The sequence below is a fragment of the Chiloscyllium plagiosum genome, unplaced genomic scaffold (genome assembly GCF_037043375.1).
Source record: "Chiloscyllium plagiosum isolate Xiang-an unplaced genomic scaffold, Cpla_swu_hap1 HiC_scaffold_42, whole genome shotgun sequence".
Taxonomy (NCBI): domain Eukaryota; kingdom Metazoa; phylum Chordata; class Chondrichthyes; order Orectolobiformes; family Hemiscylliidae; genus Chiloscyllium; species Chiloscyllium plagiosum.
Window position 1 is genome coordinate 24,836,616 of NW_028270180.1, and position 26,610 is coordinate 24,863,225.

At 43.2% G+C, this 26,610-nt stretch overlaps 1 protein-coding gene across 11 annotated transcripts in view; it reads left to right on the forward strand.

Moving 5' to 3' along the window:
• znf609b (zinc finger protein 609b) overlaps positions 1-26,610 on the forward strand; it is a 328,373-nt gene that overhangs the window by 98,898 nt on the left and 202,865 nt on the right. For all 11 annotated transcript variants that reach the window (XM_087981999.1, XM_087982007.1, XM_087982001.1 and 8 more), the window contains exon 2: positions 20,029-20,933. In XM_087981999.1, coding sequence (XP_087838125.1) covers positions 20,154-20,933 — 780 coding nt within the window. In that variant the 5' untranslated portion in view covers positions 20,029-20,153. The remainder of the gene's footprint in view (positions 1-20,028; positions 20,934-26,610) is intronic.

Sequence of the window (26,610 nt, forward strand, 5' to 3'; positions counted from 1 at the left end):
CCTCCCCACCCCACACCCCCCTCCCCACCCCACACCCCCCTCCCCTCCCCACCCCACACCCCCCTCCCCTCCCCACCCCACAGCCCCCTCCCCACACCCCCCTCCCCTCCCCTCCCCACACCCCCTCACTCTCACCCCACACCCCCTCACTCACCCCACCCCCCTCACTCTCACCCCCCCCACCCTCACCCCCACACCCTCCCCCTCCCCCCAACCTCCCCAATCACTCCCTCTCCCACAACTGCTCCCTTCCCCCCAACTGCTCCTCCCCAACCCATCCCTCCTTACCCCCCTCACCCTCCTCATCTTCCCCAATCACACCCCCACTGTATCCACCCATCCCCCTCTTCCCCCCCCTCAATTGTCGCCCACCTTCCCACCCTTCTCGCCCCTCACCACACCTCTCGCCCCTCACCACACCTCTCGTCCCTCTCCACACCTCTGTCGTCTTTCTCTCTCTCCTCCCACCTACCTGCCCACTCAAATATTTTGATGGTTAGATGCGGATGTCATCTGTTTTACTGTTGTTGTTTGGGAGCTTGCTGTTTGTTACTCATCGCTGTGTTTCTGATAATATGTGTTTTGCAATGCAACTGCTTGGGACGTTAGGTTGAGTGGTGCTATGAGTGAATGCTTTTGTGGCCAGTCTTTTGTAGTCTGACTGTTTCTTCCGATGCACATGAAGCAGTATACAACACATTGCTATGTGGGTTATCTACATCTTAAAAACGAATTGATCATACTTCAGATAGCCATTGCTACAAAAGGTCTTGTTGCCAGCATGTTGAGGTGGAGGATATCCCCAGGTGGCCCTGGGTTAGTTTCTGTGGAATTGAGCCTTGTTGCAGATCTTCCCTTTGGACCACTGGGAAGAGAGTTAACCTCAACAATTTGTGTTGTGTCAGTGGGGTTTATCTTGATTAATTTTAAAGTTTCTCTTGCTGGCAGCATTTTGTGGTGGATGCCAGTGCTCTGGGTATTGTGTGTCATTGATGAACAGTCAAACTTGAGGCATGTTTGATGATTGGGGCTTTTGATAATATGAATAAAATGAGCAGTTATTTTTATGCTTTGATAATCCCCACAGAAAGGCAGTTGTCTCCATGTGAACTTCAGTTGGAACAGGGTTTTTCCTGTGACTGATGGTTTTTCTGTTGTTTGCCGATAGTATTTTCTCACGGTAACCTTGCTTTGATAGTCAGGGTCATTAATCCTTCATCAGCGATGTCCTCATATGTCAGATGTGTGAACTGTCTTGGCTGATTGCCATGATATCTGCAGTGGGCAAACTGTCGAGCAGGTTTGCCGGTGAGTGTTGTTCATTGTGAGATGATTTTAAAGACAGCAATGCAATCATGTCCAGATGACACAGGGACTAATCAGCAAGTGTCCAGTAATCTCAGACACATATTCAACCCCCCCGCCCCCAGCTTCCGTTGTCTGACTTCAGCAGGACTCAGGGTACTCTGTTCCATTCATCCTTCACTCCCAATACCCATCCACAGCCCCGTGGCACATTCCCTTGCCACTGCTGAAGGTGTGACACCTGCTCCTTTATCTCCTCCCTCCTCAATATCCAAGGGCCCAAACATACCTTCCAGGTGAAGCAGCACTTTAACTGCACTTCACACAATCTAGTCTACTGCAGTGGGTGCTCACAATGTGGTCTTTTCTACATTGGTGAAATGTAGCGTAGACTGGGTAACAGCTTTGCAGAACATCTACGTTCTGTCCGCAAAAAATACCCCGAGCTTCCAGTAGCCTACGCTTGAACACACCACCCTGTTCCCTGGCCAACATCTGTCTCTCTCTTGCTGCAGTGTTCCAGTGAAGCTCAGCTCAAGCTGGAAGAATGCCACCTAATTTTCCAATTGGGGACCCTGCAGCCCTCAGGACTCAATATTGAGTTCAATAATTTTAGGGTCTGACCTCCCCCATGTCCGAGCTCCCTAACCTATGCACCAGGCCTTGTTATCACACAGTCTGCTATTATAGTCTCCCATTGTTAGCCGCTAACAGTCTCCATTAGCAGCGATTCACCCTCCCAGCCAGATCGTTATCAACTCCTTTGTCCGTCCAACAGTTCTCTCTCTCCCTTTGGGGTCTATCCATACCTATCGATTACTCCTTACCCACTCCCCCCATGTATCTTCTGCATATAAACTGACATTTTCTTAGCTACCATCAGTTCTGAGAAAGGATGACTGGATCTGAAATATTAACTCTGATTTCTCTTCACAGATGCTGCCAGACTGGCTGAGCTTTTCTGGCAGCTTCTGTTTTTGTTTCCAACAGTCTGACTGGATGTATACATGTACAGATACTCGATAAGGGCAGGTGTATTCATTGCAGACTTTGTATGCAAACTCTTGTCAATATGTTCAAGCAGTGGTGGTCCTCCTTCGGAACACTTAAGAGTCAGAGTCTTGCAGTGGTCACTCAGTGTACAGTGTAAGATATTCTGTCAAACTTAGATTCAGCTTTAACTTCAGATTCTCTGAGTCTTGTTTCCTCAGTGTGTGAATAGCTGGAGTGAGATCAGCTTGTCCGATAGGTTGTTTCAAATTCAGAAAGAATAGACTGTTACCGTGTTTAGTGAAAATAAAAGTGAATGAAGATGGTCTCTTAAATGGCAAGTATTGTACTGTAACCTGCCTTGGTGTAGGATGCCGATTAGAAAATCTTTGATTAGAGAAATATACTAGATTAGATGTCAGCTTCCTGAAGCTTGGGGGGGGGGGAACTGTTTGGCACAACAGATGCATTTGCATGTTTGGAGGCTTTAACATTGGAAGAAGATTCTTTTTACTCATTCATGGGATGTGGATATCACTGGCTGGGCCAGCTTTTACTGTCTATCCCTGGTTGCCCTTGAGAAGGTGGTGGTGGTGAGCTGCCTTTGTGAGCCGCTGAAGTCCATATGGTGTGGGGCGACCCACAATGCCATTAGGGAGAGGATTCCAGGATTTTGACCCAGCAACTATGAAGGAATAGCAATATCTTTGCAAGTCAGGAAGGTGAGTAACTTGGAGGGGAACTTGCAGTGATGGTACTTCCTCATATCTGCTGCCATTGTCCTTCTAAATGGAAGCAGTTGTAGGTTTGAAACATGATGTCTAAGGTGAATTTCTTATTAATGAATATTGAGGAATAGAATACAAACAAACCAAGAGCAGAGTTATCAAAGGTTGCTTGGATTTAAGCTATGTGTAGAAGTTGTCTTTATAGGATTGGAAGTATTTTTAATACCTTATGGAAGGGATTGCAACAGATTGGTATTTACTGATTTACGCCATTGTACCTTAAGTTTAAGGCACTTAGGATTCTGTGGTTTTATGTTGTCTAATGTATTGCAGAATCATTGGGAAATGAATGGGTGTGTTTAGACAGTGAACGCAGGAGATTGTAAATACGGAGAACTGAGAGACTGAGTGATTTGACATAGATGAAACCCATCAACTATGGGCTAGAACAATTTGGGAAGAAAATAGGTTGCCTTGAGCACAGATTTGATGACAGACCATCTTACAATTATTATCAAGTAAAGGGTTTGAAAATGTCCGGCCACGTAAAGGAAATCACAGATGCATCTTATGCCAGCTCCAGAGTAACACTGCAAGTTAACCACACAACCCTCCTGCTCAAAACAATACAACTGATCATTTTGCATGCTCTCACTTGTGAAACTGCACATGTAATGCCAAACGGGGGATATTTGAGGGTAAAATGGGGCCCCCTTCAAGACAATCCGAGGAGAAAGCTTGGTCTTGCTGCAGGAGAGACAGAAGGAGCAAGTTCAGAGTCATGCTTCTTGCCTGTGATGGATCAGCCAACATGGAGCTCAACTGGAAGCAGAAAACCTAAAAGATAGATCAGGAACAAAATGTGGTGTTGATAACATTGGGTAATTGAAGAAGGTTTGAAATTAGTGGAAAAAAGGATTGAAAATATCATTGTTTTGTTTGGAAGAACTAGTAACTGAACTGGACGAGAGAAAAGTGAAAAAAGGGATTGACAGGAGTTTCAAGAAATATTGGTAAGGAGCCAGAAGAATGAGAAGAATTCTGAATATGCTGTGGAATTGCAACAGCTCAAATTAACATAAAAGGGTGTCCCGATAAGGTGTGAAATAAAGAACTGTCTTTCAAAGTGGCTACAAGATTGAAGGAGGAAACAGTGGCCACATCTGAAGGTTGATGGATGAGAGAGTACCTGGGATGGAGACTGGCAAAAGTTTAAGATACAGCACAAAGCATATTAATGAGAATCGAGTTGGATGAATGTTTACAGGTTCTTCGCTGTTAGCAGATTTTGAACTGAATTTCACTTAATTGGTTTTGTGCACTTTATTGCTCTGATCCAAAGTGCTGACTTGTTAAGTTGGCAACAGCTTGTGATTTTAGGTAAATCATATTGAACTGTGACATATTTTGTTTCTATTTAATATCAAAGTGCCACTCTCCCTAGCCTTCATAGCCATCAATAAGTGAATAATTTAAATGACTTGCCCTCTTTCCTACCTGAAAATAGATTTGTCTGTTGCCATGTTAAGTTTCCTGAATGGGGGAAATAAGCCAGTGTCACCTAGACGTATCACTCCCTGGTATGCCAACTGTACCATTCAAGATCGGAGACAGTTACAGAGAGTGGTGAACTTGGCCTGGACAATCTCAAAGGCCAACCTCCCATCTATAGAATCCATCTACCAGACCCATTGTCAAGGAAAGGCTGCCAACATTCTTAAAGATCCATCCCACCCTGGCAATGCTTTTCTACAACCTGTAACATCGGGGAGAAGGTACAGAAGCCTGAACACACACCAGGGGGGTTTTGAAACAGTTTCTACCCTACTGTTGTTAGAATACTGAATGGACTCTCAAACGCTTACCATTCGCCTGCACGTGTGTTTTTTTGGCCACTGTTTACCTATTATTTACTATCTGTGCTGTTTAACTCTGCTCATAAGACGAAGCTTTTCACTGTGACAATAAATTCAATTCAATTCAATCTCCTGTCTGCGATCTCTCCTGTATGTTTGGGGCAGTGGGAGGGAGGAGTGAGAATTGTTTTGAATACACACTCAAGTACCGGTTGAAAATTCAGAATTTTGTTGTTTTGGTCAGTTCGGTAGGAGTTCAATCCATGCAACAGTTGTGTGTGTCAGGAGTTCCATTTAGGGCATTCATTCTGGGTCATTGCCCGAATGTGAGATCTGTGGCTCTGTCCTCGGTAGAAGCAAGCAGAAGTGTCTCCTCATTGGGCAGTGATAATTTCAACAATGTTATCTTAACACTTTGTGCTGGTTTTGGAGTAGTACTTCAAGTAAATGATTCACTAATGGTGTTTCCCTTATTAAATATATTGCTTAGACCAAGCCTTTAGACCTCTGACCTCATGTCGTTGCAAGTTTGAACTTTATTTGCTAAAGCCTGTTATGGTGCTTCATAGGAGTGTTATCATATTAAAGGCACTATACAAATGGAAGTTGATTATTTATATTTTTCTATGGTCTATTTTCCAACTGTTTGATCGCTTTGGGATGTATGGGCCTGGGGGAATGTGAGGGCCATGTACCTGCCTCTAGGAAAATCCCAGGTGACTGGGCTGTTATTGGGAACTGCACATGGAATATGTGATACTGAGGAGGTGTGTGGTTTGTTTAAATACTCATTCTGTTGAGCATCAGCTGATCTATGTATTTTGTCTAGGTTCTGTCTGGGGGCTTGAACTTTGGATGGTGGTGCAGATACAGCTGAATGCAGCACCAGTATCCTCTGAACCATTCAGAAATACATTATGCAAAAATAAAGCATTTTTCTAACTAGGATGTCTCAATGTGTTTACTTTGTAGGAAATATGACAAAATTTGCGTACAGTATATCAAACAGCAATTATGTAAATCTCTGGAAAGCCTTTGTGTAAAGTGTTGAAGGACAGATGTGGGCCAGTACACATGGGATAGCTCCTGTGACAGATTGATGACATTACCTGCATGATCTAATTGTATGATGTTTTAGTAACATGTCGACGTTGGGAGGATTGCATTCTATGGTGACTATGTCAGAGTGCTAGAAATGGGCAGTGCTGGAAGCTTCTGTGACCATCCATCTGCTGTCCCTTTGGCTGGCCAGTAACTGCAGCTCTCCATATGCAATGGGAGCAATGGTTGAGAAACAAACAGCAAGTCGTCTTCTTCCATCCCCATGCAACCCACATTACATCCCTACAAAGTCCAAGAAAAAGCGCGTTGCAGTGTTGTTGACAGCACTCCCTAATGTCTAGAGATGCTGTCTATAGCAGATTTATTATTCATGTCAATGTAAACTCTGACCCAGATCTAAATGGTTCCCCTTTTCCAGGCTCTGCCCTTAATTTACTTGAGTAATGTTCAGGTTTTTGTCTTGCCAGTAGATGTAAACAGAGGAATAGTGCAGCTGGTTATTGAGTGCAGCTGTTCAAGGATTAATGTGTAAAACAAAAGATCCACCTCAGGTAGCAACTCTCCATAAGCAAGGAGAGCTCTTTAACCTGTCGACCTTCAGGCTGTGCTGTGCTTTTTCTTCGCAGACTGACTAGGAAAAGAAATTTGTTGTTTCCAAATAGTGCATGGATGACTGTGCTGAATCTCTGTCGAGGGGATTTCTTTGTGTTTGCCAAACACTGCCTTCACTCAGGCAGAAGGTGCTGTCAGCTCCTGTGTGATTTGATCCATCTGTTGCTCGGTGTTTTGAAGCTGCCTGTAGAAAGGGGAGAGGATTTTGAGTGCTTTCTGAACGCCATCAGGTCAGCATATTAGAGATGCAGAGATTCCATGGAAATGGAGCACTTTCTGTTCTGAGTATATTGATTGTAAATGCTTAACCTGCTGACTGGTAAGAGGTGGTGCAACTATGGAGGAAAAACAATAGTCTGTTATTTAGGTTTCCAACTGACAGTCTGCAGTTCATTGTTGGGAATTCCAGGGATTGGATTTCTGTTAGTAATTTGATTCTGAAGTTTGAGTCTCGTTTGACTCCACATTCTATCACTTTCTTGGTTACATCCTGAACAATATGGTTTCTATACTGATTTTCCTTTGGATGTGTGATGGAGGCAGATTGCATTGTGGTATTTAAGGCATTACATGGTTCTTATTTAACCAATGTGCAGGATTAGAGAGGAAATGCAGGAAATTGGCACTGAATCAAAATGGTCAGGTGAGTACTGACAAGGTGGGCTTGAGGAGTTTTCAGCGCTTTCTCACGATCCTGTGGAATTTCTCGTTGGACTTTCTCCTGGGCTCTGCCTGCTTTAATTTTTGATTTGCTTGTGGGATGTGAGTGCCACTGGTGGGCCAGTAGATGGTGAGTGGTCATCTTGAATCACTGCAGTCCTTTTGGTTCAGGCATACCCACAATGATGTTGGGGAAGGAGTCCCAGAATCTTGACCTAGTGACGCTGATGGACTGGTAATACAGTTGCTGGGAGGGAATTGTTTGGGGATGGGGGTGACAGCGTCAATACTTATGACATTTCCTATTTTTGACACATAGAATGCTTTGAGATTCAGGGTGTCCAACCTTACCAAACAGTCCATGTTGAGCAGGCATTTGCTGTTCACAAACCCTATTTTCGTGTCATCGTATGCCAATGTATATTCTAATATTAAATACAACTACATTTCAACTGGGTATAAAAGATCCTTTGGTGCATTAACAATGGCATTAGAACTGAGCGGTCGTGCTGAACAGGCTGGAGGGAAAAGGTGGGAAGAGGAGTGACCTGAGAGTTTTTCACACTGTCAAACACTTAGAGGCTGCGTCCATTTGTGACAGAGGCTAAAACTGAACATAAAGGCTTTCCATCTTATCCACTGATTAATCCAATTGGGAATTCAGGAGAAGCCACTTTTCCCAAAGCTTGGGAATAGTTGAATCGTGTTGATAAATTCAGCAGAAAGCTAACTATTCCCATTGTTAGTCACCAACAATCCCCATTAATAGCTACTCACCCTCCAAGCCAGATCGTTATCCAGTCATAGAGTCATAGAGATGTACAGCATGAAAACAGACCCTTCAGTCCAACCCGTCCATGCCGACCAGATATCCCAACCCAATCTAGTCTCACCTGCCAGCACCCCAGCCCATATCCCTCCAAACCCTTCCTATTCATATACCCATCCAAATGCCTCTTAAATTGTCTGTCCAACTGTTCTCTCTCTTTTGGACTCTATCCCCACATAGTGTTTACTCTTTCTCTCATCCCCCATCTTCTGCGATCCAATATTTTCCTACCTACCATCAGTTCTGAGGAAGGTCACCAAACCTTAAATGTTAACTCTGATTTCTCTTCACAGATACTGCCAGACCCCCTGAGTTTTTCTAGCAACTTCTGTTTTTATTTCTGATTTACAGCAACCGCAGTTCTTTCAGTTTTTAATCGGGTGTCAATTTCATTTTTGCTTATCTCCCCGAAAGGAGTCACGTAGCAGAGAATAGAATGATAGCTTGTGATTGTCAAGAGGATCCTTGTTACGGTCTTTGCTGTAAAGAGGTATTTTGTTGACTATTTTTAACTGTGGGCAATGTTTTGTTCTGTTATTTAACTAGCAAATCCAGTTTGAACTGAGCCTTGAAGAAAAGACTGATATTACAACTATTTATCTCAGTTTCTTCTTGGCTTCTCTATTTAAACCATTTATACTCCCCCCTGGTTTCCCCCACCCCTTAGTCCAATACCTCCGTTTCTTTAAAGAGGGATGATAACTGCTATTCCATGAGCTGGGATGTGTACAGAATATTTTTCTGAATTGACTATTTTCACTTCTCTCTGGGGAAGACCTGGCTTCTCTGGAAAATTTAAGGGTGAAGTTTTGAACTTGGGCAAAGTCCACCTTATTGTCATTCTGAATTAGAGCAGTTTCTAATTTGCTGTCTTCTAAAATGCAGTGGCAGGTTATTTATTGGAATTCTGGATCAGTGGTGCTGGAAGAGCACAGCAATTCAGGCAGCATCCGAGGACGGGCAAAAGCCCTTCATCAGGAATAAAGGCAGAGAGCCTGAAGCGTGGAGAGATAAGCTAGAGGAGGGTGGGGGTGGGGAGAGAGTGGCATAGAGTACAATAGGTCAGTGGGGAAGGAGATGAAGGTGATAGGTCAGGGAGGAGAGGGTGGAGTGGATAGGTGGAAAAGGAGCAGGGCAGGTCGGACAAGTCCGGACAGGTCAGGGGATCGAGTTGCTGGAGGTTAGAAGCTAGGATGAGGTGGGGGAAGGGGAAATGAGGAAACTGTTGAAATCCATATTGATGCCCTGGGGTTGAAGTGTTCCGAGGCGGAAGATGAGGCGTTCTTCCTCCAGGCGTCTGGTGGTGAGGGAGCGGCGGTGGAGGAGGCCCAGCACCTCCATATCCTCGGCAGAGTGGGAGGGGGAGTTGAAATGTTGAGCCACTGGGCGATTTGGTTGATTGGTACGGGTGTCTCGGAGATGTTCCCTAAAGCGCTCTGCTAGGAGGTGCCCAGTCTCCCCAATGTAGAGGAGACCGCATTGGGAGCAACGGATACAATAGATGATATTAGTGGATGTGCAGGTAAAACTTTGATGGATGTGGAAAGCTCCTTTGGGGCCTTGGATAGAGGTAAGGGAGGAGGTGTGGGCACAGGTTTTACAGTTCCTGCGGTGGCAGGGGAAAGTGCCAGGATGGGAGGGTGGGTCGTAGGGGGGCGTGGACCTGACCAGGTAGTCACGGATTTTTGGAATTGCCTGCTGCCTCAACACACAAACCATCTTGCGTGTGACATTGAGTTTTTAAAACTATTTGTTCATGGTATGAGGGCATCACTGACTACACCAGGATCTGTTGTCCATCCCTCATTGTCTTGGAGAAAGCGGTGCTGAGCTACCTTCATGAGCCACTGCAGTCCATGTGGTATAGGGACATTCTCAATGCCATCAGGGAGAGAGTTCCAAGATTTTGACCCAGAAATACTGAAGAAAAAGCATATGTTTCCAGGTCAGGGCTTTGTGGAATCTGGAACTGATTTGCATTTTCAAACCTAATTAAAGGCGAAATGGATTCTGCCAATTTGTCCTCAATTAGAGTTCCAATTTTGTGTAATTAAGCTGTTTTTTTGTTTTACCCAGTTCTTGGTTGCATGCCTACATTTTGCTTAAGTTTTTCACAGTAAGGAACGAGATGTTGTATACTGGATTGGGTATGAACCTTTCATCTCTGGTATCCTGCAGGTCAGCAGTACTGGTGAACTTCGACACACATTGACATTAGCGCTGAGCAAGGGTCAGTTTCACTATGTGGCTGGTGTAGGAAGGGGAAACAAAGACAGCGCAGCAGGTTGAAACCAAGGGAGTTTTGCTTAGCCAGTCAGCAAGCAGATTTAATAAGTAGTGTTCACAATGTACAACTGATTGTTTTCCAACTGAATAACTCGATCATCGTGTTTTCTTTTAACCAGATTGCATTGATATTACTTGGTCTTTCTAAAATGTTTTGTCTTAACTATGAATTTAGGTAATATTTGATGGAAATAAATAATGCAGATCATTGTTGTTTCATCACATGCCATAGGAGTTATCCAGATCAGTGACTGAGAGATGAAGAATACCATTCAGCCCATCTTGATCTATCCATCCAGATGGTAATGGTTGAGTGGGGAATATGTTGGACCATGAGGTTGCAGATCGTGTTAGGGTACAATACTGCTGTTGAAGGCCCACAGCATTTCAGTCCTAGATATCCAGTCTTGAGTTCTAGATCTGTTTGAAATCTGTCCCATTTAGCATGATGGTAATGCCACACAACAGAATGGGGAGGATTCTCGATGTGAAGGTGGGGCTTTGTCTCTGCAGAGGCTGTTTGGTGGTGACTCTTACTGATATCGTCATGCACAGATGTATCTGCAGCAAGCAATTGGTGAGAATTAATTGGTCATTTATGTTTTTCCCTGTTGGTTCTTTCACCAGCTGGCGCTGCTATGTCCTTTAGGGCCTGACCAGCTTGATCAGGAGTAGACCATAAGATACAGAAGTCAAACAAGGCCATTCAGCCTTTTGAGTTGAGTTGGCTCTGCCATTCGATCATGGCTGATATACTTCTCCGTGCCATTTTCCTATCTTCTCCCAGTAACCTTTGATCCTCTTACTAATCAAGAACTTATCTGTCTCTGTCCTAGGTGCACTCAGTGACTTGGCCTCCACAGTCTTCTGTGGCAATGAGTAGTGCTACTGTTGAGAGTGGGCATCGAAGACCCCCACCCAGAGTACATTTTGTGCTCTTGTCACACTTGGTGCTTCCTCCAAATGTTGAAGGAGAACGGATTCATTAGCTGGGGGAGAACAGTATGCTTAACCTGATGCCATGAAACCTCATTGGGTCTGGAGTCAATGTTTAGGACTTCCAGAACAATTCCCTCCTGATTTTATACCACTGGGCCGCCACCTCTGCTGGATCTATCATGCAACTGGGTCAAGACACACACGCAGGGATGGTGATGTCTAGTATGACTTGGTGACCATGACTACCTCAGGCTGCTGCTTGACTAGTCTGTGAGACAGCTCTCCTAACTTTGGCATGAGGCCCACCCCAGACGTTAGTTAGCAGGACTTTGCAAAATTGACAGGGCTGCTTTTGACATTGATGCTGGTGGTCTGTCTGGTTTGATTTCTTTGTTAAGACTTTGTGGAGATTGATACAATTGAGTAGCTTGCTAGGGCATTTGAGAGTCAACCACCTTGCTGTGGCTCGAGTCAACCACCTTGCTGCGGCTCGAGTCAACCACCTTGCTGTGGCTCGAGTCAACCACCTTGCTGTGGCTCGAGTCAACCACCTTGCTGCGGCTCGAGTCAACCACCTTGCTGCGGCTCGAGTCAACCACCTTGCTGCGGCTCGAGTCAACCACCTTGCTGTGGCTCGAGTCAACCACCTTGCTGTGGCTCGAGTCACATGGTATGGTGTACATGTGAGGATGGCAGATTGCCTTCCTGGAAGGACATTAGTGAACCAGATGGGTTTTTCCAACAATCAACAATGGTTTCATGATCATCATAAGATTCTTAATTCCATTTTTAAAAATTGAATTCAAATTCTACCATCTCCTGAGGCAGGAAGGCGGGATTCAAAAGAGAGTCCCCAAAATGTGGGCTGCGTTTCTGGATTAAAAGAGTAGGGATAACACCACTAGGCCATTGCCTCCTTGATAATTAGGTATCAGCAATAAGGGTTGGTCCAGTGACTGGCGTGTGCATGCCACGAACCATGGAAAGAAAGGTTAGTGATGCAGGAGTATAGACCTAAAGTAATTGAAGGAAGGATTAGGGAAGCATTGAGGAAAATCTTTTAATCCAGACGATGTTAGATCGTAAGGTAGAGGAGCCATTGGGTCCATTGAGTTTGCTTCACCATTCACTGAGATAATGGCAAATATACGTAATACTTAATGGAATATAATTAACAACCCAGCTCCAACAGGCCTTTATGATAAAGAAATGCACAGGTTTACTACCTTTTAATTGAAATTCCTTGTTGCCTCTGTGCTTAACTGGGCAATCATTTACTCTGAGACTATGCCGTCTGGTCTTAGATTCACTTTGTGGGAGAATCTATCTCTCTGCGTCTACCCTGTCAAGCTGTCTAAGTGCCTTGTATGTTTCAATAAGGGCATCTCTCATTCTTCTATACTCCAGTGAGTACAAACCTAACCAACTCAATCTTCCTCATAAGACAATTTCTGACTACCTAGGATGATCTCTAATCTGCCTCCAATGCCAGTAGATCTTTCCTTTAATAAGTTGATAGTTTTCCCAAGTATTGTCTAACTAGTGCCTGTGTATATTCAGTAATATTATGAAATAAAGATAGCAAGCCAAACTAAATCAGCCTCACTATCACTTAGATTTGCAGCACAGTGAAATTAAAAATTCAATAACCCTTAAAATTGCTTAATTGTTCCTAGCTAGACTGTATGAATAAAAGATCTTGGATGTCAAGATTATATCAAAAATTAACAATAATAACATAACTTTATGAACTTGGGCTAAGAAACAACAAGGTAATCTCTGATGTAAGGCCTAATCTTTGATTTAGACCCCTCACTCAGGCAGACACAGTTAAGGGATATATTAAAAAGAAAATAATTGTGATTTTCCATGGTCAATAAGCAGTTTCAAAAGACGGATGCTAGGCCTTCAGAAATCCTTGGACAATTTCTTGTTCATCGGCAAATAGAGTTGTATGTCTTGTTTGAATTCCAGAGTCACCGGTTAATGCAAACCATTTCAGCAGACTTCTATAAATATTAACTTATTTCTTACAGACTGGGTTTCTTTTCTCAGAATATTCAACAATTTGAAAACTAGAGTCTCTTGTCACAAGCAAGTCAGATCCGGTTTGTTCTCATTTTTCTCTTTCCAATCAACGTTTTCTGTGATTGGTTGGTTAGCACTTATCCTCCCTTGATTGACCAATTCACCATCCAACCAGTTGCCAGCCCTGAGCACAGCAACCACTTGGTGCAGGTTTGTCTACAGTGATCTTCGATTGGTCATTACTCTCCAGGTCAGTTCACAGCAGAAACTGTTGTCTTTCTTCTCTTTTTTTAAAACAAGCTGCTGTTTAAAGTTCAATTCTTAACTTCAACTCTCAGTTCCAAACTCAAAAAGAAGAAAAATAAGGTACTGATGGTCTCAATAGTAAGACTTCCCTATTTTGTACTCTAGTTCCTTTTGAAATATTGGCCAACATTCCATTTGCTTTCTTTATTTCCCACTGAATGTGGGTGGTAGCTCTTGTGATTCATGCTCAAGGACCCCCACACCCTCTGTTCCATTACTTTCTGCAGTCTTTCACTGATTAAATATTATCCTGCTCTTCTATTCCTGCCACAATATTTAACCTCATATTCTCCCACATTATATTTCAACTGCCAAATTTTTCTGCCTCACTTAACCTGCCCATGTCACTCTACAGACACTTTGCCATCATCACCATTTGCCTTCCCACCTAATTTTCTTTGTCATCTGTGAATTTAGCAATAGTCCATTCACCTTCCTAATCCTTGTCATGAATATATAATAAATAATTGTGGCTCTAGTGTTGATTTCTGTGACACTCCACGAATTACAAGTTGGCATCATGAAAATGTCCTCTCAGCCCAACTCTGTCTTTTGTTAGTTGTACATTACCATGGGTATGGAATTGGCTTAGTGTCAACACCATGAGCTGCTTATCTTTTTAGGTAGCTTATATGTGTGGTAGCTAATCAGACACTTTTAAAAATCCAAACATATTTCATCCACCGTTTACCTCCTTGTTTACCCTGTTCGCTGCCTCTTCAAATAATTCTAATAGATTTGTCAGGTTTGAAGACTTAGGGTTAGGGTTAAGTTGACTCTGCTTGATCATATTATATATTTCTAAAAGCTGTGCTTTATCTCCTTTATAATAGACTGACATTTCCCAGGAACAGATATTAAGCTAACTGGCCTATGGTTAGCTGTTTTTCTAATCTCCTTTTTTGAATTAAGGTGATAGATTGGCATGTTCTCCAGTTTTCTGGAAATTTTCCAGAATCTTACAAGGTATCCATTATCTCTGTAGCTACTTTATTTAATATCTTAGGATGCATCCCAAGGGATTTATTGGTCTTTGGCCCCAGTACATTTTCTCTAGTGATGATCATTGTATTTATTTTGACTTCTCTTTTTACTTTTTGATTATTTCGAAAGCACCAATAGAATTCCAAAAATACTATCTGATGCAAAGTCGTTATTTAATTCCTCTGCCATTTCCTGGCTTTTCATTATTATTTCCCCAGCATCATTCTCTAAGGAGCCTATGTTCACTTTGGATGTTGTCTTCCTTTTCTTATGTATTTTGGAACTTGGTACCTGAAAGAGCAATTCAGGCAGAAACCCTAGTTACTTTTAAATCCACTTGCACTTCACTTGAAGCGCCTTAACTTGGTTTACAGACCAAGAACTGAAAAGTAAAAATAGGCTGGTTTGCTTGTTTTCTGATCTAGCACAGACATGATGGGCTGAATAGTTGCCTCCCGTATACTTGTACTGCTTCATTCTGTAATGTACTGAACAACTGGAGTATGAAGTTAGTTAGTACTCGTTGCTTCAATGAGGAGATGAAGATTAGATTAATTTGCATTTTCAACAATTTTTCTACATTAGAAATTCATTCTATCCAGTTGTGATTTTACAGCTATGAATTTATCAGCTAACTGTGGTTGAAATATTGATTAAGTTTGTTAGATTGCCTAGAATTGATTCCAGAGAAGCATAAAACAGGGCAAAATGGAGGGAGCCCACCTGTACATTGCTAAGCTGTGTAAGAAGACCTTAAATTGGAAAATCCCATGACCCAGTCTGAAAGCTGTCGGTACAAGTCAATCAGGTAGGTAATTGAGGATCATAGTGGAGTGCTGCTGTAGTTGAGATATGGCATTAATACTGTCTGCTTGCTCAGGTGAAGGTTAGAGATTATTTGATGCAATTTAAAAAGAACAGTGTGTTCTCATGTCATGGCCAAATCTCTTTGCTTACTCATAAACAAGTTAATTTGCTGTGTATGCAAAATGGCTGTTGTATTTACTTAACTAACTGTGACTGCACTTTAATCCATTTGTATAAAGTACTTTGGGGGCTAATGTACTAATGATACGAAAGGCCCTTTTTCTGACTCATGGTGTTGAGTTCCTTCATTTCCCATGAGTTTGGATGTCCACCCTACCCAGTTTGGGGTGAAAATGGTAACTATTGCAATGGATGGAAACCTATTGTTTGAATTTGAGAAAGTAGGAATCAGGACTGCCTTCCACCTGTCTCTTCAAAGTTTTCAGATATGCTTTCTGCCCTCAATCCTCTCCCTTTGGTGTGAGAAATGTTTCTCTTCTCTCACTCCAGGATAATTTGAGGAAAGACATTCTGGCTATTGAGGGAGGACAGCGTAGGTTCATGAGGTCAGTTCTTATGCTGAAAGATTGGAGCGACTGGGCTTGTATACACCTGAGTTTAAAAGGCTGAGAGGGGATCTGATTGAGACGTATAAGATTATTAAAGGATTGGACACTCTGGAGGCAGGAAGCATGTTTCTGTGATGGGTGAGTCCTGAACCAGAGGACACAGTTTAAAAATAAGGGGTAGGCCACTTAGAACAGAGTTGAGGAGAAACGTCTTCACCCAGAGAGTGGTGGGTGTATGGAATGCTCTGCCCCAGAAGGCTGTGGAGGCCAAGCCTCTGGATACTTTCAAGAAAGGAGAAAGTGAGGTCTGCAGATGCTGGAGATCAGAGCTGAAAATGTGTTGCTGGAAAAGCGCAGCAGGTCAGGCAGCATCCAGGGAACAGGAGAAGGGCTTATGCCCGAAACGTCGATTCTCCTGTTCCCTGGATGCTGCCTGACCTGCTGCGCTTTTCCAGCAACACATTTTCAGCCACTTTCAAGAAAGAGTTGGATAGAGCTCTTAAGGATAATGGAATCAAGGGTTATGGTGATAAGGCAGGAACAGGATACTGATTGAGGATGATCAGCCGTGATCATAATGAATGGTGGTGCTGGCTGGAAGGGCAGAATGGCCTACTCCTGCACCTATTGTCTATTGTCTTTAATAGAGACAACCACAGTGGCTGTGGAGAAAAAAATTGCACAGTGCTACCAAGGCAGAACAGGTTAATCTGCATCTGAAGCAGAAAGTTGGGGTAACGTTTTGGGTGTTAGTCCTTTTGAGAAGTGGAAGAGTCAGTCGAGATGAAGTCCTTTTGTATGGACTGGTGAAGGCATGTCAGTTCATGTCCAGAGAACAAAATGGGAAGTGTATGCTAACAGGTAAAGAGCAGAAGTTCAAGTGGACTGTTTCTTTAAATAAAGATGCTGCAAATGGCATTGACTAGCTCATGGATATGGCTTTTGATGCTAGAATAGGGGAGGGTGTGGAAAGGGAGGCCTGATGGCTCTGTGGTTAGCACTGTTTTGGTTTTTTGCAGGGACCTGGATTTGAGTCCACTCTTGGATGAGTGTTTGTGTGGGGTTTGCACGTTCTCTCCGTGTCTATGTGGGTTTCCTCCCACAGTCCAAAGGTGTACAGATTAGGAGGATTGGCCGTGCTAAATTGCTCATAGTAGCCTGAGATGTGGCTAATCCATTTAGCCAGCACAGGAAATGCACGGTTATTGGAATGGGTCTGGATGGGATGCTCTTTGGAGGTTTGGTTTGGACCTGATGGGCTGAATAGCCTGGATCCAGTTTTGTAGGAGTTCTGTGATTCTAAGATATGGGATGAGAAGTAAATGGAAAGCATTACGATATTCCGAATAAGGTGTTCTTCATTTGTGGGACAATCTATAATATTTCCAAGCATGTGGATGACACTGCCAGGTGGGAATATTTGTTGTTAAGAAGTTGTAAAATGGTTTCAAGATGATTTGGACAGACAAGTGGAAATAAAGTTTCTTTCTTTTGTAAGAGGAACAGATGTGCAAAGTTACTTCTTAACTGGTAAGATGTTGGCAAGTGTAGATGTGCAAAGGTATTAGATTAACAAATAAGTTCCTGAAGGCAAGCATGCAAGTGTAGCAAGCTATTATGAAGGCTCATAAAGTTAGCCTTTATTGTAAGAGGACATGTGTCCAGGAGGTGTGAAGTCTTGCATTTGTAAAGGAGCTTGGTTAAATTGCACCTGCAGTATCATGTGCAGTTGTGGTCTCCTTATCTCAGGAAGGATAGTATTGCCATGGAGGGAGTGCAAGGAATGTTCCTTAGACTTGTTCCTGGGATGGCAGGACAGTCCTATGGAGAGAGATTGGGTAACCTGGATCTGTTAGCGCGTTTTGAGAAGATTTGTAGCTCAGGTTGAGGTTCTGGATGTAACTTTGCTCGCTGAGCTGGAAGGTTCATTTTCAGACGTTTTGTCACCATATTAGGTAACATCTTCAGTGAACCTACGGACGAAGCACTGCTGGTGTTTCCTGCTTTCTAATTAATAGGTTTGGGTTTCTTTGGGTTGGTGATGTCATTTCCTATTGTGATGTCATTTCCTGTTCTATTTCTCAGGGGTGGTAAATGGGGTCCAAGTCAGTGTGTTGTTTGATGGAGTTCCAGTTGGAAAGCCATGCTTCTAGGAATTCTCGTACATGTCTCTGTTTGGTTTGTCCAAGGATGGATATGTTGTCCCAGTTGAAGTGGTGTCCTTCCTCATCCAAATGTGAGGATACTAGTGAGAGAGAGTCATGCCGTTTTGTGGCTAGTTGATGTTCACATATCCTGGTGGCTAGTTTTCTGCCTGTTTGTCCAATGTAGTGTTTGTTACAGTTCTTGCAAAGTATTTTATAAATGACATTAGTTTTGCTTGTTGTCTGTATAGGGTCTTTCAAGTTCCTTAGCTGCTGTTTTAGTGTGTTGGTGGGTCTGTAGGCTACCATGATGCCAAGGGGTCTGAATAGTCTGGCAGTCATTTCCGCGATGCCTTTGATGTAGGGGAGCATGGCTAGGGTTTCTGGACGTGTTTTGTCTGCTTGTTTGAGTTTGTTGCTGAGAAATCAGTGGACTGTGTTCATTGGGTACCCATTCTTTTTGAATACACTGTATGGGTGTACAAGCAGACAAAACACGTCCAAAAACCCTAGCCACTCTTCCCTACCTCAAAGACATCTCGGAAATGACTGCCAGACTACTCAGACCCCTTGGCATCATGGTAGCCCACAAACCCACCAACACACTAAAACAGCAGCTAATGAACTTGAAAGACCCTTTACAGACAACAAGCAAGACTAATGTCATTTACAAAATACCCTGCAAGGACTGTAACAAATACTACATTGGACAAACAGGCAGAAAACTAGCCACCAGGATATGTGAACATCAACTAGCCACAAAACGTCATGACCCCCTCTCACTAATCCCTTACATACAGATAAGGAAGGACACCACTTTGACTGGGACAACACATCCATCCTGGGACAAGCAAACAGAGACACGCACGAGAATTCCTAGAAGCATGGCATTCCAACTGGAACTCTATCAACAAAGACATCGAGATGGACCCAATCTACCACCCCTTGAGAAAAAGAACAGGAAATGACATCACCAACCCAAAGAAACCCAAACATATATATAGAAAGTAGGAAACGTCGGTAGTGTTTCGTCCGGAGGCTCACTGAAGATGTTACCTAGTATGGTGACGAAACGTCTGAAAATGAACATTCCAGCTCAGTGAGCAATCCTACATCCAGAACCTGGGTCTGTATTCTCTAGGGTTTTGAATACAAGAGATGATATCATTGAAACTTACAAAATACTTAAGGGGTTTAGAAGAAGGTAAATTTTCCCCCAGTTGGAAATCTAGACCTTGGGGCCATCATTTGAAAATAAGGGGGAGCCGTTTGGGACTGAGATGAGGAGATTTTGGTGATGAAGAATCTTTGGATTTCTCTACCATTGAAAATTGGAAGCTCTGTAGATGATTCGGTATGATTATATCAAAAGGTAAAGTTGGCTAAGTGGTCTACTCCTGCTGCAGTGTTCCTCACTGAATATTGAACCATGTGTGGTTTACCTGGTTTGGAGCACTGGTTTTCTAATCTGTCTTTGGAAAATCCAAGCCATTCACACATGAGTGGTTTTAGCAGTTTTTCTCTCATTTCTCTCATTACTGCTAAGTGATCAGGTTTAATTCAATTTCTGTGAAACTTGGATCCTTTGTGGAAAAGCAGCTGTAAGGTTTATTCAGGTTAAAATGTATAGCAACCACCTGCTCCAGAAGCAGCATTAATCCTTCATGCTCCATTCTGCCTTAAGAAGTCTGCAGCCTACCCAACTTCTCGGTTTTGACGTTTCTGTCTCTCACCACCCTCTTGCTATTTGCCCATCATTGTCTTGTACTCTCCCACCAGCTGGTACTTTGTGCTTTTCTGTGTTTTGGGATTTGGTAGCTTGACATCCTGATGTTTCTGCATGGATCAGTGTTCACTGGCACAGGTAATTTTCTGTTCATTGATATCCGCTTATTCTTACACCCAATTTCTTACCTTTTCCAGGCGATGATGCACTCACATCGACGGAGAGGTTGTGAGGTTGCTTCGATAAGAATCTAACACACAGGCACTAGTCCAAGGCCACTGAGAAGAGAAAGAAGTCTTTTCACAAGGAAGGTGAATCTAAGATGTCCTTAAGCAGCAGCAGTTCAGCTGGGAAAGGTGCGGATTCGAATGCTGTTGATGCCTACGACAGTGGGGATGAGTGGGATATCGGAGTTGGGAATTTAATCATTGACTTGGACGCAGATTTAGAAAAAGATCAGCAGAAAATGGAAATGTCGGGATCGAAAGATGGGAGCATCCCAGTTCCGAGTGCAGTGGCGGCTCTGCCAGAGAACATCAAGTTTGTCACGCCAGTTCAAGCACCTCAGGCCAAGGAGAGCAAATCAAAGGCAAAGAGAAATAAGAGTGCAAAGGATGGGGGTAAATCTGTGTCTGCTGCTTCCCTCTACACACTGGGAGAATCAGGAAATGGGAAGAAAGAGATGCAGGGTCGTTCTGGAGATTTGACAAATCCCAGCGGACTGGGGTCTTCCAACAGCACATCCAAAGGGTCCGAAAAGGGCCCAAAAACTGTCCGGAATGGAGCTGGATCGAAAAAGGATAAGGAGGGTGGATCAAGCAAAAGCAAAAAGGATAAAAGTGAGAGCAGTGGAGTTGTGCAGCCTCCCCCTGGAAATGATGCAAATGCTGCACAACAGCTAGGGTTGGGGTCAGGGTCAAAGGGCAGCTCGTTTGAATGTGCTCCAGGCACAAGCTGCCCTGATGGGGCTACGGGTCAAGTGCTGGATTTGGGAAATGCACCAGTGGATAGCAACACCATATCTAACCTGTTGGGAATTAAAACAGAGTCTGAGGAAGTTGAAAGTGAGTGTCGACCACTGAAGAAGATCAAAACAGAGAAGGTAAGAACAGTGGTAGTTTTAAATGTTCTACAAAATCCCAGTGCAGTCAGGAGATTGCAGCTTGTTAACCTGATGTCCTAAGCAGAGATCTGGTTTGACAAACCTCTTCTGTTTCAAGTAATGTGAAGCCAATTGCTTGATCCATTGTGTGTATCAGCCAGCCAGTGAGCAATGTCCTGAAATCTATTTAAGAGTCACCCTCCTTCTTCAAGACCCCTTACAGCATGGTTAGACCAAATTGTCAGCACTCTTCTATAATGACTGCTTTTTGTTGGGTTCACTTGCACATTTTTGTTTAACTTTGTTTGACTGTGATGAACATTCATTGGGGATGTTGATGCATGGAGACTGAATCTCTCCCAGTGAGAGGTACAAATAACTGGGTAGTGCATGCACTGTACACAAGGTTACCATTTACCTGTTTATACTCCAGCTGCTCAAAGCAAGTTGAGACAACTAAAGAGTCAGCTTCATGATGCTGCATTGTTAACAAGTTTTTGAAATTTCCTGATACTTGAATTACACTTCAAACGTTCAATCACCAGGTCCAGAGGGGCTCGGAGGTAGTGCTGTAGTTATGTTTGACACTTAAATCCATCGGCTGCCTCTCTGTGAGGATGGTGCACCTTGCTGTCTATTGAAATGACTTGGGTTGGGATTTAGGTTTATTCTTGCAGTCTGTTGGAGAGTGCTGCTGTTTAGTGTCGCCTCTGTGCGAATTCTTAAGTGAGGGGGCTGATGTGTTGCAATTAGCCAGTAAGTGTTGGATTGCAAGTTTATCTGATTAGTCAGATTTATACTACAGTGACTTGTTGCCACAGTCTTATATATGCTGTGAGTAAATCTAATTGCTTGAGTTGGGACTGAAAGAGAATCCAACTCATTTAACCTAATAGTGAATCCTACACCAGAAATATTAGTATCGAAATGGTGTTGAATGGGACTGAATTGAAAGGGCTGATTGCTTCTCTGTAGTGGTGCTGATAATGGTTTAATTGTGCTGCACTGTGTGCAACGTTGGATTCCTATGCCTTTGGTCAAAGCAGTACACAACATACAACCTGTGCTGAAAAGCTGCAGCCGGAGTGCTTGGAGATATTCATTGAGCTGAGCAGCATCTGTGGCGAGATGAGAAGCGGTATTTTAGGGATGGGCCCTATCTCATCTGCTTCATTCGAGATTTGTGTGTAATTCCAGGGCTGGGATAAAATGCCCTTGGAGAGGTTGCTGAGGGGCTGAACAAAATGTTGCTGTGCAATTTTCTTGTCAGAACTGATATGCTGAATATTTAAAGCCTCATCTTTCCAGCATCTGACATTTTACCACCATCCTTTTCATGCTTTTGGACTGATCTGTACCTGGTTTGCAGATGATTGCTGGAATTTTATCCAGAGCCATTTGAACAATTTTTGGGATCCTAGTTGCATACAGTTGCAATCCCTACCCTAGTTTGCTCAACCTTTTGTGAACTACAAGAGCAAAAGTCAGCCTAAACTCAGTGGTCATACTGTTACCTCTCAGAAGTTCATAGGTTTACACTCACGCCTACAATTACAATGGCTGACATTCCAGCGCAGTTCAGATTGAGTGCTCCCATCGCCTGGGGTTCCAGCTTTAGGTTAGAGATTTTAAGCCAAGATCCCACTTACTACTTGGGTAGATCTGACGGTATTAGTTTGCTGAAGAGCAGTGGATAGAGCTCCCTGATATTGTGAGCAACATTCATCCCATAGCTGATGTCACAGAAATAGTTGATGCTGGGGGAACGTAGCGGTGTGGTGGTTATATCACTGGATTAGTAATCCCGAGGCTTCAGTTCTGGGGACATGGCAAACAGTGAAATTTAATTTAATAAAGATCTAGAATAAAAAACAAACTTAACAAAATCTAGTTCACTCGTGTCCTTGAAGGAAAGAAATCTGCTGTCCTTAACCAGTCTAGCCAGCATGTGATTCTAAACCCTCAGCAACATGTTTGACTTCTAATTGCCACTTGGGCAGTCTGAGATTGTCAATGTCATTCATGGAATGTGGATGTAGAAATATTAAATTATTCATTGCTGTTTTTGGGAGCTTGCTGTGTGCTGATTCGCTGCTGCATTTTCCTAGATTAGAACAGTGACAGTACATAAATTATACATTCTTGACTGTCAAACCTGATGTCCTGAAGAGTGCTGGAGCGATGCAAGCTGTTCCTTCCTGTCACCATTGCAGTAAATAGATTGCAGTTTCTGTGTGTTATGGTTTGACTGGGAGCTCCAGGTTTGTATGAGGTTCCTGTCAGAGGTTGCATATGAAGGACCCATACACAGGCCCTGTGAACTTGTGTGTACATCCACCTTTATTTTATGTCGAACTAAACTTCTTGATACTGACTATGTTCTCATTTTGTGGTTGGGCTTCCCTGGAGTGGATGAAACAAAATTGGGTATGAAAGCTGATTTGTCGTCAACCTTTATTTATCAAACAAATGGTACTGTCTGTAGTCTCTCTCAGAACCTGCGATTGCCAAATAACAATGTTACAAGACATTTGACTCCTGGCATTGCCTCAAATGCTTGCCCACCCAGGTCAGGTTTAACTGTTCTTCTCTCTACTTTTACTGACCACAGAGCATATCTAACTACCTATTTACTGCAGTGAGGAATGTGAGACCAGCACTGACTCCCCAGGACAAAGACAAATTCAAGAGAATCTAAATGATTTACACCCCTCAATGAAAAATGTCTGAATAAAATAGACACTTCAAAATGATGGATGTTGCGAGTTGAATAATGGAGCATTGAATTCATGTTACTGTCTAGAGAGGTAAAATGCGAAGAATTCTGTGTTGAGAGGGTCAGTCATGATGATGAGTGTGTTGGAGGAAGGGCTGCAACTCTTGCTCAACTGCTTGGGTTTAATTTTGAACTGGTGAAGGCTGATTTTCAGCTGGACAGTGAGTGAGCTGTTTCTAAGTAATTTGTTGGCTGTGTCTCCCTCCACTAAGTCTGATAATTTAGTGCAGACTGTGGTCTGACATATGGGCTCTGTTGAATATTGAAATTCCTCCATCTCTGCAGTTCAATCAGCCTGTTTATCAACAGCCCAGGAAGAGGCCATTCTGCCCACCAGGCATTCATCTTTGACTTTCTCCCTTCAAACTCTTCACATTTCAAGTCACTTGAAGACAGGAGGATTGGAACATAATTTGCAGATTTTCTGTACTGTTCCCAGTGTTGAGTTTCCCTTGAAATTTTTCCATTGGACCCCGTCAGTTCCTTTTTTTTACCGGCCTCAGACTGATTTTTTAAAATTTTTATCTGGAATGACTAATTAATCTGCGATCTTGTGGACAGCTCTTAAAAACCAGCATGGCCTTCTATAAATGCAGTGAGGGAATGGATTCATGTTTGTGACCCATCTTCCCTCTTCCAGGGCTGCCCTTTTTTTCTAGAACTCTTATCTGATGAATTTTTTTTCTCACAGCAAGGCACAAAAAATGTCTGTAAGCCAGCCTGGAGAACTCATTTTTTTTAGTGCATGTTATGAATAAAGAACACTATGTTTGATGCTGCTATTAACACAGTTCATGTTTGTGTCTCCCTAGATCCAAGGACCCCACTTACGTTTAATTCTGCACCTGAGCATTTTGCAGGAATCAGCTAAATTTTATTTGTAATTTTGGAAAATATAGTTTCATTGTTTAGGGCAAGTAATGCAATGATGCATGACTGAAATGTGTGCAAAAGGCCCCTGAGCCTCAGTGCTTGTGGCAAACAGCTTTCGCCAGCTGTGGAAGCTTGAGAAGCACCTGTGATGTCAGCAGGCATTCATCACATCTGGCAGCTCCAAGCAAAGCCCCACTTATAGTCTTAGTGCAAGGACCAAGTGAGCAAACTGCTAAATTAATAGGCTGGACGTTGCTTTGTATATGACACGATCAAGGGGGTTTGTCCATTCTAATCTTGCGTTATCATCGAGTCTGAGGCATTGTTTGCTGAAAGTCCATTCAAAGATACATGTCGTCATGTCAAAATAGAGAGAGAGGAAGAGATGGCAGGAGACTGGATGTTTCTAAACTAGGAATTACACAGTGGAGATCACTAGCTCGTAAGGCAGACAGCACCAGGCTGTGCACCCTGACCTGTGTGCTGCCTGAGCACTCTTTACACTTGGCATTGATGGATTGTTTCTGAATCCTCCATTGACTGTCGATTACGTTAGCAGAGCTGTATCTCTTTAAATGACCAGACAGAAATTATAATTACGTTATGTGGAGAGAACCTCAAACAAATGTGATCTTTTTGACATTAGTCAGTGCAGCAACTAGCAATCCCAACCTCCTTGTGACCTGGGGGAAAAGCCCCTCAGAAGGAGCTGGCTTACCAGTGTGAGAAATGGTGGTGTTGTCCTGTTTCCCCTCAATTGCAACAAAACACTCCGAGACACAACGTAGTTTTACCTCCTTCATCTTTATTCCAGGCCCTGGAGGGAGAGAGAACGATCGCCCATGTGCACAGAGACATGAGTTCACGGTCTTCTCTGGAACAGCAGTTTCTTTTTTTTTCTTTTTATGGTGTGTGTGTGTGCGCAGGTGTGAGACACAGTGAAAGACACAAAGTGCACAAATCTTTATTCAAATTCCACCACCAGGAAGATAGGAAAACACCCGGGTGGCCAGTGACAAACACTGCCCTTCACATCAAAGGGCAGTGCTGTGTGATCAAAACAGTGAGGGGGAGGGTAGGGACTAAATCAAAATAGAGTTGGAGGGAGAAAGAGCAGTTTCTTAATGAGTTATGTCGTCATTTTACAGGGAGGAGCATCCAGATAAGGCAACATACATATTGATTGGGTGACTGTTACAATCAGCAAGGGTCAATAGTAAAGACTAAGCCATCTGTTATTGAATGTTCTTAATCTTAATTGGCTTCACATAATGAATACTTTTCACCTTGTTAACTGACCTCCCATACTGAATGTTTTCAATATTGTTAAATGGCTCTACATAATGAATGCTTTTCCACCTTGTTAACCCATTAACCTTGCCTCCAGCACCCCATTGTTAACTGCAAGTTCTTATCTGATCTGAGTTATGCTCAGCTGAACCTTTTGTTTCACAAAACTCAAAACTTAACTGTTTCCCTACCTGCTCATACCTAATACACGTTCTCAGTGGGAAGTGATATTTGCGCTGTAGTTACCGTCACTAGTTTGTATAGTCTGCACAGATAAAGTCTCAACATCAGCTTCTTGACCAAGAAAGCCTGGCAGCATTTCTACCTTCTGTGCAGGCTGAGGAAAGCCCACCTCCTCCTCTTCACCCCCCCCATCCTCACCACATTCTACAGAGGGTTCATTGAGAGTACCCTGAGCTACTGCATCACTGCTTGGTTCAGGAATTGCACAGTCTCACATTGTAAGACCCTACAATGGATAGTGAGGACAGCGGAGAAGATCATCGAGGTCTCTGTCCCCTCCATTACAGACATTTACACCACACGCTGCATCCGAAAGGCTAAGAGTATTGTGGAAGACCCCACACACCCCTCACTCAAATTCTTCTCCCTGCTGCCATCTGGCAGAAGATACTGGAGCATTCACTCTCTGACGGTCAGACTGTGCAACAGTTTCTTCTCTGAAGCCACTGTATGACTGGATTCTTTCCCACCTGAAATTCTTTGTATGACTTCAAA